Source organism: Pezoporus wallicus, unplaced genomic scaffold (genome assembly GCF_028554395.1).
Source record: "Pezoporus wallicus isolate ANWC-B61680 ecotype Strahan unplaced genomic scaffold, APGP_CSIRO_Pwel_v1 contig_4238, whole genome shotgun sequence".
Taxonomy (NCBI): domain Eukaryota; kingdom Metazoa; phylum Chordata; class Aves; order Psittaciformes; family Psittacidae; genus Pezoporus; species Pezoporus wallicus.
The window spans coordinates 1,367,746-1,384,526 of NW_026637932.1; the positions used below are offsets into that span (position 1 = coordinate 1,367,746).

General features: G+C 37.5%; 1 protein-coding gene across 15 annotated transcripts in view; it reads left to right on the forward strand.

Moving 5' to 3' along the window:
* Positions 1 to 16,781, forward strand: part of ADGRL2 (adhesion G protein-coupled receptor L2) — a 161,784-nt gene that overhangs the window by 103,437 nt on the left and 41,566 nt on the right. For all 15 annotated transcript variants that reach the window (XM_057408317.1, XM_057408318.1, XM_057408320.1 and 12 more), the window contains exons 4-5: positions 5,349 to 5,458; positions 11,088 to 11,888. In XM_057408317.1, the coding sequence (XP_057264300.1) occupies positions 5,349 to 5,458; positions 11,088 to 11,888 (911 nt within the window). The remainder of the gene's footprint in view (positions 1 to 5,348; positions 5,459 to 11,087; positions 11,889 to 16,781) is intronic.

Below are 16,781 nucleotides of genomic sequence, written 5' to 3' on the forward strand. Positions count from 1 at the left end.
CTATCTTTGTCAAAGTAGACATTTGAAGGATAAATTGTCGTGTGGACAGTATTTCCTACGTACCTTAATTTTGCAAACTGAAACAACTACTTGGAAAGGAACTGTATGTGACTTTATGTGACTGATGTGACTTCTACCCAGAAAGATCGCCTGTTCCCTCAGTCAGTCAGTCTGATCCATGTAATGCTAACATCTTCCCAGAATCTGCTTCTCAGATTCCATCTAGTACTTTGCTTTCTGGTCCAGGCAAGATACACTGTGTTTTTCATTTTAGTTCTGGAGTATTTGTTCAAGTCCATAGATTTTTGCATTTTTAATCTTCCTTAGAACAGTGGTGAATAATGGCCCTTGGCAGGAGATAATGAAATTTTCTTAATTTATATTTTCAAGCAGAAGCTTCAATTGAAAATGGCATCCTATGGCCTGGAGACATAGCTCTAGTGCAAGTTTCAGGGGAGCTGTAATAATAATGCAGTGCCAGCGGTGACAGGGAATGATAGGACAGTGAAGAAGTAATTTAAGAAAGAAAAGAGAATGTACCAAAGCTTTATTGTAGCATATCCAGTGATCTGCTGAAGATTCCCAATAGCTTTTGGAGCATGACAGGAGAAACTAATGTTATCTTGCCAAAACAGAAGCCCCTGCTTAATCAGCAGAACAAGATTATTGATTAAAACACCTCACACAATAGGTTGCATATGGACTCTCATCTCCATACACTGCACATGGAAAAGCGCAATAATGAGCATAAGATAATAAAAAAAAAGAGCAAAAACAATTTGTTGGGAATTTTACCAGTCCAAGATTAGAGTTTAAATGCAAACAAATTATCATGGAAAGTACAGCTCTCCTTTGAGCACAGAAGGGGTGGGATGCAGCAGGGACATGGCTGCATCATGAGCAGAAAACACTTGCTAACAGCCCTGCTGGAACTGCTTTAGTTTCCTTTTTTTCTGTATTCATCTGACATGTGAAAGGGCCATTCTTCATTTGCAGAGTCTTCTTCCTGAGGTGAAAAGATTTCAGACATTGTACTGTAACTGTTAATTAAACACTCCATTTGATTTCTAGATTACTCTGAGTGATGCATCTGCATTATGAAAATGTAACCTTTCTTCATTCATACATTCATACTAAATTACTGAAGAAATGAGTGTTAGTTACACAATTGCTCCTTGCATTTATGAGAATAGTGATACTTCTTACATTTTCCCTTGCAAAAATTACTGTTGCTAGCACAACCTGAATTATCATCCCTTCAGTGCTACAGTTAGTCTTTTCCTAACTAGAGTTTCCAATTTAATTTATATATTACCTTTCATAAATCAATAGTTATTGAGTTTGTATAGAGTTCTTTGCAGATCTGCTTTATTTCCTTGTCTTGTAAATAACAAAGTCATTGTATCATAAATCTTTGTGAATATTGTGTCCTAAGCGTGAAGATACCTCTTAGTGTAAGATAGTATGAATTTTAAAGACTGCACATAAAAACCTGAGAATTTGCGTATTTTAACATATGCTACGGAAGTATGCAGTTAAGTAGATTACAGAACACTTAAATGGTGCTTAGAACCTACAGAAAACTTAAACACTAGATTACAGACACTAAAACACTAGAGTATTTGTGATTTGACTTCTTAAAATTTGCAGAAATCAGAGCTGTTTTGTATCCTGCCTTCCTTGGAGTTTCCTAAAGGAGTTTTTAAAGAGTGTGACCAAACAGTATTTGTGTGGAAAAAATAATATTAGTTAAAATGAACGAGGGACTTCAAGTTATTTCCAGTTAAGGTTTTTTGAGGTTTGTAATTTATTTCCCCCCGTGTGTCTGGGCCAGTTTTGCAAATCACTAGGAACGTTATGTCCACTACAGTCTTGTTTTGGAGAATCTCATGAGGTGGCTGCACTCAGAAAGGGTTTGCCCATTACAAAAAGGAATGAAAACAAGTCACAGGATTGAGTTGAAGGCTGTAGCAGTGTATATCCTCTTCCTTGGGTATAGTGTTTCCAAGTCTAAAGGTTTCTCAAAGTTATGAAACTCAGCTACAACAGTGTGGAGGCTTTGATGATCTGTAGCCATGTAGAATAATATGTTTAGTGCCATGTTATGGAGAGTGGACTATCTTTTGTCTGGTATACCACAGAATTCAGAGCTTCTTGTCTTAAAGAAGCTCAAATGAAATCTTTATAAGTTCATAGAATGGTTTTTGCAGGCAGCAGCAGAACTGTAGGCCAGTAAATGATACAGTAGTTAGTATTCCCGGTTTTACAGGGGAAAAAAAAGAATGCAGCAGACAGAAGACTTTCATTTATCTTGAGAATAAATTGCAGGAGTGTAAATTCCCTGAATTACTTGTCTCAGAGCTACCTCTGCAAAGTCCTTTTATTCTACATCTCTGTCACCCATGAATTGGGGTTGACAGCTGCTGTAGTAGTTGTTTTTATTTGAAGGTTTCACTGGAGTTGCAATATGGCCAGTCTAACTATGTAACAAATAGTTACCTTAATGTTGACTTCTAAAAATGTGAATATCTTAATCAGGTGTCTTTAATTTAAAATCTTAGAAGTACGTGAAAATCAGAGCCTTATAATTACTCAGGTTTTATAAAACGCAGCCAGCAATGCAGCAAAATCAGTGATTTGAATGGAAAACCCCTACAATTTAAATCACAAATTCTTCTATTCATTTAGCTTTCCAAGTAATTGCACTTCTGTAAGGTGATGGTGTGCTTTGTAGCACTGCTGTGTACTGCAGAAGTGGGCACAGCTTATTGGTTTGGAATCGGGGTGTCCTTCACTTTGGCCAAAGGTAAGCAAAAGGTGGCCCTGTACACAGCGGGCGAAATCTTGCATGAAGAAATAGTCAGAATTTTTTAGAAGGTCAGCAGCTTCCAGTAAACACCACTTAATGTCTGAAGTTTGACACTAGCACTGTACGAAGAAAAATATACTGCATTTTGTTCTGAATTATTATTATTAGGCATCCTTTTGATGCAAGCTAGCATAAAGTTCTTCTCAGTTTCCTTACTGATGGCAACATTATGAGTCTTTCACTAGAAGAAAATGAAAAAGAAAGAAACAGCTTTTTGTAGGAAGAGTCCATCTTTTTAATAAAATTTACAAATACTTCTAATAGAACTTTTTTCCCACAGCTAAATATGACCTTCATCAGTTTCATTCTCAAGCAATTTCTCCCAATACGTATCCATTTTATTTTGTAACAAATCAATATTTCGCTCTTAATTGCCGCTCAGTCAAGTGAAAAATGAAATTTTCATACAGCTCCAAGCTGTGGAAACTACTATGCCGAATGATGCACTGTGCAGTCTTTTTATGGGAATTATTTTGATTTCATTTTAAGGTTTGCACTAAGGAAATAGAAAAAAAAATTAATTACAAAATCTTACGTTATAAGTTTTCTCATACTGGTTATTCTGGCCTGAGATGTGGGGCATAAAAAAAAACAACAAACAGAACAGACTGGCCTGTGAGGCTTGGGCCATTTTGCATTCTCCTGCTTTTACAGCCTCCTCCTACATGACACATGAGAGCAGCACTTTGACCTTTGTGTGAATACAAAAAGTGGCTGTATTGTACATTTTCAGTATTACAGATTCAGTGCAGTGATTTTCTCTGCAAGTTGGGTGCACATTTCATCACTCCAGCATGGGTCTGAAAGCTATTGGATGTGTCATACTCATTTCAGACTCTCTAATATACTGGGCAGGCTGTTGCAGTAAGTCACAGTGCTACTGGGAGTAGTACAGCATTAGTTGTGCGATAGCTGTACGGGGGACCTGCCCCCTGTGCTTTCCAGAAAGTCACTGCTAGAAGCAGCACAGAGGTGACAGGTTGAATTCCTCACCATCTATCTGTATCCATGGTTGTGCATATATACAGAAATTCCTGGCTATTTCCAAGTAGTTCTGCAGTTAACGTGCCCTATGAGGCTAGAAATAAGTAGCAAAAAAAAAAAAAAAAGAAAAGAATTAACTGATTAAGTCAGAAGAGTTGTTGTTCCCGAGCTTGCTCAGCAAGAGGCACAACATGTCCTGACCAGCTCTGTGCTAGTTCCATTCGTATATAAAAAGGAAAGTGATTTATATCGGAGTTCTTCAAATGTGCTTGCTCTACCTTTTATGAGGTAGCGTGAATTATTCTTATACCTATTGGCAATGTACAGCTGTTGAAAGCCGTTGATACAAGATAGATTATTTTAGCTTGGGATGTGGTATTCAGGGAGTGTGGGAAGTAGCGGGGCAATAGAGAAGTTGATGTACAGCTGGAGTCAAAGGCTAGACTATTACTTAAATTCAGACTTCTGTTATTCAGTTTGCTGACAAACAAAACTAACCCCTGAGAAGATCAGCCAAGCTCTCTCTCTTTTAGTCACCAAACTCCATGACCTTCTCTTTTTTTTCTTTTTTTCATCTACTTCCTTCTGACAGTCTTTTCTGCATTACATTTTGACCATCTCTCCAGGGTTACGTGGTCATTTTTCCACTTTTAACTTCCAAGCTTTTTTTTTTCCCTGTAAAAAGGAATGCTACTCCAAAATTTCTTATTATTAAAAAAAAAAACAACCACCAAACTTCAAAAAAAACATTAAATTCAGTAGACCCTTTTGGTTAGAGGCATTATAATACAGTTTTTTTTTTTATCAATATGTATTGACTTCCATTGTTAGGCAAGTCATATATATGTTTCTTATCCAGTCTCCTCTAAAATACATTTTCATTAATTTTCTTGCAGTTGTTCTTTTTAACTGTTTTTTTTCTATTTCCTCAGATAGTCATTCTTTACCTCTTTGTGTAACCTAACAGAGGAAGCTTAGAGTCCACCAATTGCTCCTCCTAAAATAATTAAAGTGGAAATGCTAATACCCTTTGGCTACAATAATTATTCCAACCAAAATAATTTCCTTGTGATGTTAAACCATTCAGGAGAATGTGTATCTCTAAAGATGGGAAGAATTGCTCATTTGTGTTATTGTATGTTGTTCAAAATTACACATTTTTTCATTTCATAGTATCTTTGCATTTTGCTTTGATTTTATTGACTAGTAGTATCAAATCAGTTTATATTTGGGACCGCTATCTTTATCAGTTTCAACAAGTGACATTTGAGATAACATTCATCTCCAAATTTAAAAGTATAAAGCCTGAAATGAAATATTGTCTTCAAGCCTTATTTATGGATTTTGACTGATCTAGTATTAATTGACTTTGTTGTCTTATGGATTAGACTGCCCAAGTGTGAAGAGAGTTAGCACTGCATATAGTACCTTAGTATGAACTTGCAAATTAAATGTAATTTTAAATTAATTAGCTTGCTTGCTTTTCCCATTACAGGTGCAACAACCGAACACAGTGTATAGTAGTTACTGGATCAGATGTATTTCCTGATCCTTGTCCTGGAACATACAAATATCTAGAAGTTCAGTATGAATGTGTTCCTTACAGTAAGTATAATCTTTTTATTCTTGCTCACTTCCTCTGGCCCTCACAATTAAAGCTGGAGTGCTGTTACACGGAAAAGAAGCATATGTTTATGGCCTACAGACCCATTATGCATGCAGAGCACTTGCAGACTAGGGCCTCCAATTAGCTTCACGAAGTGTGGAAGGAAGCCATGGTGTGATGCTGGCCAAGTGTCTGTCTGTGTTCTTAAGTGTTTGGCTTTTAAGGCTACTGTTTTTCCAGAAAACAAACTCAAATTAGCTATTCAATAGGCCAGATAGAAATTTGTACTTTTGCCCGCTACCAGTTGCTGACAAATTGGCTTGGCTCACAGACTTCTAAAGCAGGAATTGACTTCAATTTTAATCATGATCTACTTGAAAGGCTACCTGCTGTTGTGGTGAATTTGGGTGCATAGCAATACCCAACACTGACACTAGGAGGCAAATGACCTGGTTGGGGACATTTTAAAATGACTTTGTGCTTCAGGAGCACATATAAGTGAATGCAAATTCAGAGTGAATAATTAATAAGTTACTTAAACTTGGTTCTTAAAAGCAATGGGGAAAAGAGTGAGAAAGAAATGTTTACTTTTAATGCAAAGGAAAAATATAAGTTGTGCCTTGAATCAGCTGCCAAAATAGAATTTTTCACTGAAAACAAATACTGAAATCATATTGAGATAGAGAAATTTGAGGTTTTGTACAGTATTCTATTGCCAGAATTCAGTAGCTTTAGACATACTTCGTATTTCCTTGCAATAATTAATGCTTTTTTTCATTGACATGCATGCATGTTTATAAGAGTTCTGCAGATTCAACACTTTTAACTGGATTTGCTTTCTTGTAAGGTCATTCTTTGCAGTGACTTCTCCCTCGTCCTGTAATTCAACAGAGAAATAGCTGTGTTTGCAGTGGAATTTGAGCAGTGCACTGATCATTCCCTGAAGTTACTATTAAGTGTGAATTTCTTGATCTGCAGTAATCCTTAACCGAAGTCACATTTTCTGTTGGTACAGGAAACAGGCCAAGTCTGAGATGCAAAAACACTGTGGTGACAGTATATATCCCCAGAAGGATGGAAATGAGTTCTGACATAAGCAAAGCTATGTCAAAACTGTCCATACTGTTTCCTGCATGACTTTAAAATTTAGACTTCTTAAACCAAAACACTACTTTATAATGCTTCACCACACTGAACCTTCACTGTTGTTAAAGGCCAAACACAGATCATCTCTTTTTTCTTCATTTCTGCTGTGTCATTGTGAAATGGTTGCTTGCTGATTTTTTTTCCTGTACCATTTGTAGGATTGGAAGCCTACTGCATACAATGATCCCTAGTACCATTCCTCCTGTGTGTAGTATCGGTGGCTTGTTTTAACTGTTCTTCTTGTGCCACTTTTGAGGAGTGATGTCTTACCCCAATCTAACCAAAGTTTTGTTCCACAAAGATCACTTTTACTTTAGCATTATTTTCATTCCCAAATTCTCAGAAAGAGGGCAGTGCATCTGATTCCAAACCATGAGGTCAGTCACATGACAAGAGGTTACGTTTCCAGTTCCAGTAGGCTAGCTTGTAGAGAAAAAAAAAGTAATGCAAATAATGTTCAAACATAATTTTTTGTGCTGTTTTAGGAAGAGAAGTGTGGATATGTTCTACCGATTGGGTATTGCTATCTACAGGAACCTTTTCTTTTCCAGTTTTCTGAAGTATAGTGCCACAACGCGGCCTGCCCTGTGTTCTAACATGTAGATATTCTACTTTTTGATTGTTTATTTTTCTTTACTGTCAATTGCATTGGCCTAGCCTTTGAATTATGTAATTCTGTGTCTATCATAATTCAGGATTCTGGATGCTACTTGTCCTTCAAAGTCTCTTAAGTTTTTGAGTTTGTCAACTGCAGCATGTACAGTGATGACATTATGCCAAATTCCAGAATTGTAAGAGGCATCACTCATCATTACCAGAAGTCATCAAAAAGGTTACCAGTTGCTATAATCAGTTTGGAAGTTTGATTTCAAACGACATTGTGCTTCAGTAGCCATTTTGATTGTTGACCATCTTTCTTCCCTGTCCCACAAAGCCTATTCCGGTATTTTTCCAAGTCACTTTTTTCTGATGCCTGATAAATTCCAGTTACCAACTCTAATTTTTTTCTCCCTTAATTGTTCCAGGGCTCCATATCTAAGCATACGGAAAGACTGAAATTATTAGGTTTGCGAATAGCAGCTGTCCCAGCATAAGAAACTTGTTAGGAAGGTGGGATAGGCTTTTGTGGGCCTAGGAAGGGAGGATTTTAGTGATCATGCCATTTCTAACAAAAGTTCAGTGATGGTTCTTACTTTTTCTGAACTTCACCTTCAGTTACTGCAAGACTGCAAATTTTACTGTGTCTCACTGTGTGTGGTACATTTCAGTCCATGAGAGATTACAAATAGCAATCATACCAGGTTTTGTGGCGAAAGCTGGGAGTTCTTACATACTGGAGTTGGTGTCACCCTTGTACAAAATGCAGTTCATGAGCTCCTTTGTGTGTTGCTGGGCTCCAGAAATACATAGTTGCTTTGCTGATAATGCGTACTGATTGAGCTTTCTCTGGGTTCTGCATTTGTCACCCTCATAAGAAAGTACTTAATTAAAAACTTCCTTTTTTTGCATCTCAAAGTGTAGACAAAAAAACCCCTAGCTATCTCAATGATACTCCATTGGATCTCCAACAAAACAAAAAATTCTCAACAAATTTGATAGGCATTGCTTTGTCCTAAAATAAGGGTGTTATTGATTAAATTACTAAGAAATTGAGACTACCATAATTGACATTTATGTCAATTATGCTGCACAATGTATGTTGACACTTTGACTGAATAACAGAAGTCGGCCCTTTTATAAGGAAGGACATCAAAAGTACCATTTTGTACATCTGTGCATTTTTATTTTAAGCCTTTTTTGGTCTCAGGAATTCAATAGAAAACGTTTTAAAGTGTTTTATTCTCTCTCTGTCTGTATTGATTGGATTTTGCAGCATTTGTTTATTTCAATAAGCCCATCTGTCCCTGAAAAATGTACAGCTGTACACCAAAGCATGCAGAGCAGACATGCCGGTAATGATTTTTGTATCCCTATCTTCTTCCCCCCTCTCCTATTACTAATTCTAAGCAGGTACAATATCAATATTGTGCTTTGGCGAGGAATAAACTCATGCATAAAAGTTCACAAACAGAATCATCTCAAAGTCATTAACACCGATTGTGAAACCCAGGAATTCACCTCAGAATGCATCTTCTGTTTACTTGGATAACTCAAGAATTACAAATTGTAGAAGAAAAAGTATTTTACCTAAAGACGTATAAATGAACAAAGGCTAGGAAAACTACTGCTGTTTTTGAGAATATTAACCCCCTCCCACTCCCTCATAAGGTTTTGGAATTGTTCCCTGAAGAAACACTAGATCAGCTCAGCCAATACCATTCTCTCAAAATAATCATCTGTAATTTTGTTAAATGAAACTGAAAATCCAAAACTTCGTATGAAACACACAAATACATTCTTAAGGATAATACTGAAAACGTAATAGCTGTGCAAATAGTTTTGATACACTTCCTTGGTATCAGCAACTACTGTTACACAGATTGGTACATCTGTCATTTTCCAGGTCATTTTATGAAACTAAGGGAGCTTACTTCAAGGTCTACTGATTATATGAAATAGATTTTATTGCCAATAATTATTGGAAAACTATTTGCTAGCTGGACTTCAGCTATATGATTTCCTGTTACATGCTCCTTAAAACTTCCTTTGGGAAAAATTGCAATAGTAATATAACTCTGTTAATCGGGTTCGTTTTGTATTTTCCATATACCGTGTGGTGGGATGCATATTTGTTTACACATTTAGTATGACTGTCCTTGCGTACTAGCTTGCTGTTTCGAGCTTAATCGATGATGCTGGAGAATATCTGAATGAGCTAAATGTTAATTTTCTCTTTTCCTCTTGCTTACTGTGCTTTTGCTTCTTTTTTTCTAGATGTTTTTGCTTATTCCTTCTAGTGTGATTTTACAGTTATAGACTAAGAAGTGGCAAAAGTTCTCAAGATTAACATTCAGGAAAACAAATAAAATAAAACCTAAGGAGAGCAAAAGGATGCAAGCAGATTTCTTTACAAGAAAGAGAAGCAGAGGGGTGTCTGGGGCAAAGCTGGGAGAAGGTTTAATAAGCACACATACAAATCTATATAAATAATATCCTGCATTTTGCACTTATAATTAATCAATATAATATGTATATGTGCACTCGCACATATATGATAATAATATATCAGTGTGGCATTTAACAACTTGACAGGATTATACTTTGAAAAGAAGAAGAATATATATAGCATGCATTAGTAAAGTCATTTATTATTTATTCAGGTTCACTAAGTGAAACTACATGCCAACATATCTGTATTGCCTCCTTAATCTACTAGAATGATTGATCCATGTTCACTTGTGTAACCGTAGAATCTCTCTCCTGCTAGGTTTTCCTGTTGTCTGTTTCTCTTTATCCAATATAGTGCAGTTCTTATTCTCCCTATATTTAGCGTCTGTTACTAATTTAATCTTTAGATTAATAGTCAATTTATGTTAATCTTCTTTCTTTTTTCCTTGCACTTTTTTATTTTTCTTCCGATGCTTAAAATAGAAGTGGAGCAAAAAGGTAAATAACGTATACAGTCCAAACCCCAGCTCCTTGTTATGTGCCTTATGGATGTTAACCTCTTCCCTTCCCCTTCCCACAACACTCTTATATTATGATAATCAGCAGGATCTCATAAGTACACCTCATAAAGAAGTCGACTGTTTGCAATAAAGTGACTTGGCTGCTTGAAGTAGGTGGCGGGGTATAGTGTCTGAAATACTTGGGCTGGAGGGAAGACTCCCTTGCTTTTTTTCTCTCCCTTTCTCTTTGTCTCTTTTTCCCTCTCTTTCTCTCACCCTTGGGTAAATTCTTGTTAATCAAGTGTCATCTTGCCTGGCTTCCAGAACCCTCTCCATAGCATGCCATGGTTACAGGGTTTCCTGGTCTGTTTCATTCATTGCTTTGGTTGTGTTTTGTTTTCTCTGCTCCTAATTGCTTTCTCTATATACCTGATGATTTGTTTTGTTCCTTTATTTTTAATCGAGGCACCTCCTTTTTCAGCCTCACCACTTCTTAAAGTTCTAAACAAGTTGATGTGATTTTTTTTTGGACTGAAATGACCTAGCGCACTGCTGCACACCAGTTAAAAGCTCTGGAACGTTAATGCGTACTCACTAAAAGTCTAAGATGAAAATGCAGGAGTAACTCTACATTTTCAGCTGTCTGTGTATGCCATTGAGCCTTGGTCTGTACTAGTGAAAACAGTTCCCATCCACTTTCCATACTGGTACAGCAAGAACATGGTAACTTTAAGAAAAGTGGATGATAAAGGGTGATACTTGCATTAATTATAACATAAGGTATAATCTAGTGCCAATTAAATAAATTTTTTTTCTTCCTGACACAGTCATTATGATTTACCTACCTTTTTTTTTTCCTTATTTTTTTTCCATTTATTATGAGAAAGTCTTAATTTGACGTAATTCTTGTCTTACTTCTTTCTGTGACTGTTAGTTTTTGTTTGCCCGGGGACGTTGAAAGCAATTGTGGACTCACCGTATTTATATGAAGCTGAACAAAAAGCAGGTGCTTGGTGCAAAGATCCTCTCCAGGCTGCAGATAAAATATACTTCATGCCATGGACTCCGTATCGCACCGATACTTTGATAGAATATGCTTCTTTAGAGGACTTCCAAAATGGACGCCAGCAGACGACATATAAATTGCCAAATAGAGTGGATGGCACTGGATTTGTAGTGTACGATGGCGCTGTCTTTTTTAACAAGGAAAGAACTAGGAACATAGTAAAATTTGATTTGAGGACTAGAATTAAGAGTGGAGAGGCCATAATCAATTATGCTAATTACCATGACACCTCTCCATACCGATGGGGGGGAAAGACTGACATTGACTTGGCAGTTGATGAAAATGGCTTGTGGGTAATTTATGCTACGGAGCAAAACAATGGGATGATAGTAATTAGCCAGCTGAATCCCTACACCCTGCGTTTTGAAGCCACCTGGGAAACGACATATGACAAGCGGGGAGCATCCAATGCTTTCATGATATGTGGTGTCCTGTACGTAGTGCGGTCAGTGTATCAGGACAATGAGAGTGAGACCGGCAAGAATGCCATCGATTACATCTACAATACCCGGTTAAGCAGAGGCGAGCATGTGGACATTCCTTTCCCCAACCAGTACCAGTACATCGCTGCAGTGGATTACAACCCCAGAGACAACCAGCTGTACGTGTGGAATAACAACTTCATTCTGCGATATTCTTTGGAGTTTGGCCCACCTGATCCTGCCCAAGGTAAGAATTTGGGTTTCCCATTTTTAATCTCTTTGTACTTCCATTCACATAATTTGTTATGATATTTTTTGTTTTAGACTTAGCTATTGTCAGAAAGGCAGGGAAGAGTTGTTTGTCTGCACTGTACAGAATTACAGTGGTGCAAGGAAAATTTGCAGAACCTGTGAAGAGAGATAGAATTTCTTTATTTGGTTTATGGGTTTGTGCTTTTCTTTCTTTCATTTTTTTTTTTTTTAATACAAGTGTTCAGCTTTTCTGTATTTAAGAACAAGTTGAGGAATTGTTTATTTACTGTGTACCATCAGTCAGTCTGACTTCTATAGCTAAACTAAGTTTGAGTTCATTCATGCTGAGCCAGAAGCCTGTTCCCATTTGATCAGTGTTACCTGACTTCTGAATTGATTACAACATACATGCAGACCTTTTAACTTCTTGGCGCCAGCAGCTAAGAGCCATGTATGCTAGGAGGTCCCGGAGGAGATGTCGGGGGTTAATGTGCAATACCAAGCATAAATATTTTTCTGCAGCCCTATTTTAGTTTCTAATGCCAGGTTAGACTAGATTATCCAACATCTTAGCAGGTTTCCGTGTAAGTCCATTGCAATTGCAGTTCAGCTCACTTGAAGTTAGAACAACTTAGCTAAAAGGAAAGACACTAACTGCCAAGAGGGGGAATAAACAGAGCTTCTGAGGGCTCAGAAATCCCTAAAAATGGCATGAACAGGCACAGCCACATATTAACGTCTGCAGAGGAGAGTAAATACCAAGATAAATGCTCCGTGGCAGAAGATGCATACAGCAAGGAACAGAATGTTGATAAGCTCCTTTAGCAATGAAGGTAATACTTCACTTCTCTCATCTAACTGGTATGCATGTTTAGCAGCTGCTTTTTCTACTTCAAAAATGTAGTAATAATGGCTTCTCCACATGAAAGGCAGCTATCCTGCTTCAGTGAAGCTGATTCAGGCACAGCAGTGCAAACTAAGTAGTGTGCACACAATTATATCAACATACATATAGCTTTTCCAGGTAAAGAAGTACGCAATACACAGCAGAACAAGGCAGTTTAGAACTGATACTTGAGTGATCTCCAGAGCCAAGTGATCTGTCTCTGGCAGTCCATGGCCAGGCTCAGGCAGTTTTCTGGTGTCTGGGGACTGAGCTCTGGCTGCAAGGGCAGCCGTCCTGGCAAGCCGTCCTGTATATCAAGCTAGTCCATTCCTCAGGGAGGCTTTGGGGCTGCTCTTAGCAGAGACATACCCACCTATGTAATTAGGAAAAATTTAAGGCTTTCATTTTCATACATTCTCATGCATGATGTCACTTTTAATTCGGTTTAACTGAGATGAAGATGCATTTTAAATTCTCCAAAGCTTTAATAGTGAGAGGGAAAATGGAGGTGCAGGCTCTAAGGAGCTTTCTCAGTTCAGGCAGCTGCCATGAATGTGGCAAAAGCTAATCTTTAAATCAGTGCATTGAAGAAAAAGTGTTAAGGAAGGGCAGGGAGGGAAGAAAAGGCTTTATGGAATTGTTCCTTTGCTTTAGTAAATCATCAAAGGTCTCAAGTAAGACATTTCGTAATGTTTTATTATGAGAGTCTCCAAGATCCTGAGTTTCAGTGCATGTGCTGGCCACAGCCCATCTAATACCAGAAAGAGATCTGAGTGTTCACCAGTACCCCTTAATGTTCCTGGTTTCCTTACTGGCATGTAAGGAAGGGGAAGAAATGGTTTATTCTAACCAGACGTAGGCAAGAAGGGTTCCAAGGGCACACCACAGGGTGCTTGCCTCTCGTCTGAGCTCTTTGCCCATTCATCCGTGAATGCAGAGGAGTGTATTTTGAGTGATTTGTGAGTTTGAGTTTTAACTGCATTATGACATAAGTAAATATAGTTTGATTATGGCCTTTTCAAAATATAGAAACCATATGAAGGCACTAGGTTTATTTGAATGTGTAATGCATATATTCACAAACAGTATTTTTCCTTATATAAAGCCAAGACCCATTATTTTAATTTTCTATGGATCTGTACATAGCAGATCTAAGAATACGTTTCAGTTCATTTCCTCTTTTGCCTAAGCCAATTGCCTGTAGTTAAAGACTACTAAATTAAAGGAAAAGTTATCTAATATGATTGTCCTTGAAATGTACTGCTGTAGAAACAAGAAAAGATTCTAGCTTTTTTATTTGTATTATATTCTCAGTTACTCTTTGTTTCAGCATGAAGTCAGTATAAAAAATCATTCCTTCTCTTGTAACGCAGGTAAAGGATCTATATATGTAATACGCATTTGGATTTTTTTATTTCATATGGAAATAGACCAGATTTTCAGCACATTTGATGAAGGGCGGTTTTGTGTTTCTTTTGTTATGGTTTGGTTTGAGTTTTTTTGTTGTTGACTCACATTACTTAATAATCTACTCAAAAGACATAGGGTAATATTCTATAACTCACCTACCCAAGAACCTTCTTTTAGTGTCTTTTGCAGTGGTACTTTAATATCAAGTATTTAATGGTGTCACAAGGTCAGTGCCTCAAAATTGGAAGTCGTGGCCTTTTCTGTTCGAATGGTTAACTTGGGGCCATTGTGGGAAACTCGGCAATCTGTGTTCCCTCTGTTGCCGTGGGAGCAGTAGACACACACTGATTTTTTTTTTCCTCATCTATCTGTCTCGGCTATCAGTTCTTGTCTACACCATAATGTTCAACTACTGAGTGCTTCAAAACCAACAGTCTTTCTTCCTACATGAAAGATGGATTTGTCACATTAGACTCACGCTTTTGAGCTCAAGGGTTTGCATTTGCTCCCAGGGCCAAAATCTCGGACTCATCCGTGACCCCAAACTTGCCTTTTTCTTTCTGTTGTTTCTTTCATTTTTAAATCTGCTTATCGAAACCTCTGAAATACCACTGTAATTAACCTGATGTTGGCCTTGCCCTTGCTGCAAACCTACACCATTTTCTCCTCTTAAAACTGTCCATATTATGTGCTCACTGTACCCTTATTTTCTTAAATCTTCAGGAGAACTGTTCAGACTTCTAGCAGATGCAGCAGCCAGGCTACTGTTTTACCTTGACAATGCAGTCTGCTGCTCTTAGAACCTCCCTTCACCTCCTTCTCATGTGTCTTTTTTTCTTCTCTTCCCATGGAAATTATAATGCATAGATGTAGCATAGAACATTTAGGTTGGAAAAGGCCCTTAAGATCATCAAGTCCAGCTGTAAACCCAAAACTGCCAAGTCCACCGCTAAACCATGTCCCTGTGCACCGTCTACGCATCTGATGCTGAGGAAACGCTGCAGTTTTCTGAGGGGTCCTCCTGTTTCTGCAGTGCTTGTGTCTCCTGGCATTTGCAGCATGTCTGCCAAGACAGTGCAACATGTTAAACATTCAGCCTCTTCTACACCTCAGTCTACATCTGAGTCTACGTAGATGCAGAAATGGTTTCCAGAGCTATGGCTGACAAGTACCACTCAGATATTGCAGGAGAGCACATTTTCTGAGGTTAAGCTTAAAAATTACATTTAGCAATGAAAACCATAATTTGGAAGCAAAATAAAATATATCAGGTCCCTGCAAAAAGCCACTATGAAAAAATTGAAACAAACCAGAGTTTTTATATCCTTGGTAAATTTAGTGGGTATGTCCTGTTTCATTCATTCAGGGACCAAATGAATTCTCACTGAAACAGGAAGTTTTAGAAGATTTTTAAGTTAAAAGACAGGAAGAATGAAGGGAATTTTCCCCCTAGAAAGTGAATATGAGCATTACATTGTAGGGTTTCCTTGGTAACAAGAAGAAGATAAATCCTTTTGTTCTGTGTTAGTGCGTTAGGGAGAGATTTCATCTACACTCATCCCAATTTGTGCTAACTGTGCAAACTGTTCAAACTAAAGTTGTCTCCCCTTTTGTACCATGATACCCATCATTAAGTTTTATTGGATCACTGCAGGAAAATACGGATGTTGTGAGTGTGGACAGAACAGAAACTCAGAAAGTACTATCACTAAGGGCTTGAAATAATAGGAGACTAGTACAACTAAATCTTTATAATACCAAGAATCTACAATGAAGTCATGCAGCAAATTGTTAAGTAAATTAGATCGTTACTGTTATATTGAATCTGATACACTACAGGTTGATTAAAGAGTGGCTGTACAAGTATGGACAACATAATAGGGACCAGATAGCACATTTCTTGATCATTGGTATTTTGCTAATTTTGTGGCGTACTTGTTATCATTTTCAGGGTATATATGTATGAATGGCTATGTAAACATTTCACTGTCAGCTAAATGGGATTTGGCAGGGTCAATAGAGTACTGGCTAGCATAATAGCTGGAACCTATAGATAATTACGTGAGTCTTAGTGACTTCCCTGCTATTCACTGAAGCATGAAAACAGGCACACAGTGGTAATATGGCAGGGAAATCTGGATTTGCCCTGGTTTCAGATCTGCATTGCTTTACATGGCAGCTCAGTGTATGACACCTTTTGAAAGCAAAGGTGGGCACATAGATATTTACATGTCCAAATGCATCGAAATACCTGTCCTATAAGAGTATACATTTAACGAAAAAATACATGCAGCTGATACCTACAGTTACCTATATGCTGGAGATGAAAATAGAAGTATTAGTATTTTCAGAAGCAGTGCATCATCTGGGCATTTCAAGACAATTTTAAATTTAATGTTAGAGTTGTATTTTGGGTGGGGATTTTTTTGACTTGGTTTCATTTAAAAAAAAATGTATTTTATGCCTGCTTAGAATAGAAACCTGTTGGCAAAGAATACTAGATAGCTTGTGTGCCTCCTCTAAATCTGCTTTTCACTGTCAGTTGGGGAAACAAAGTTACTGTTCCCCTGCTGTCCTAGGCAATTGTGTTAT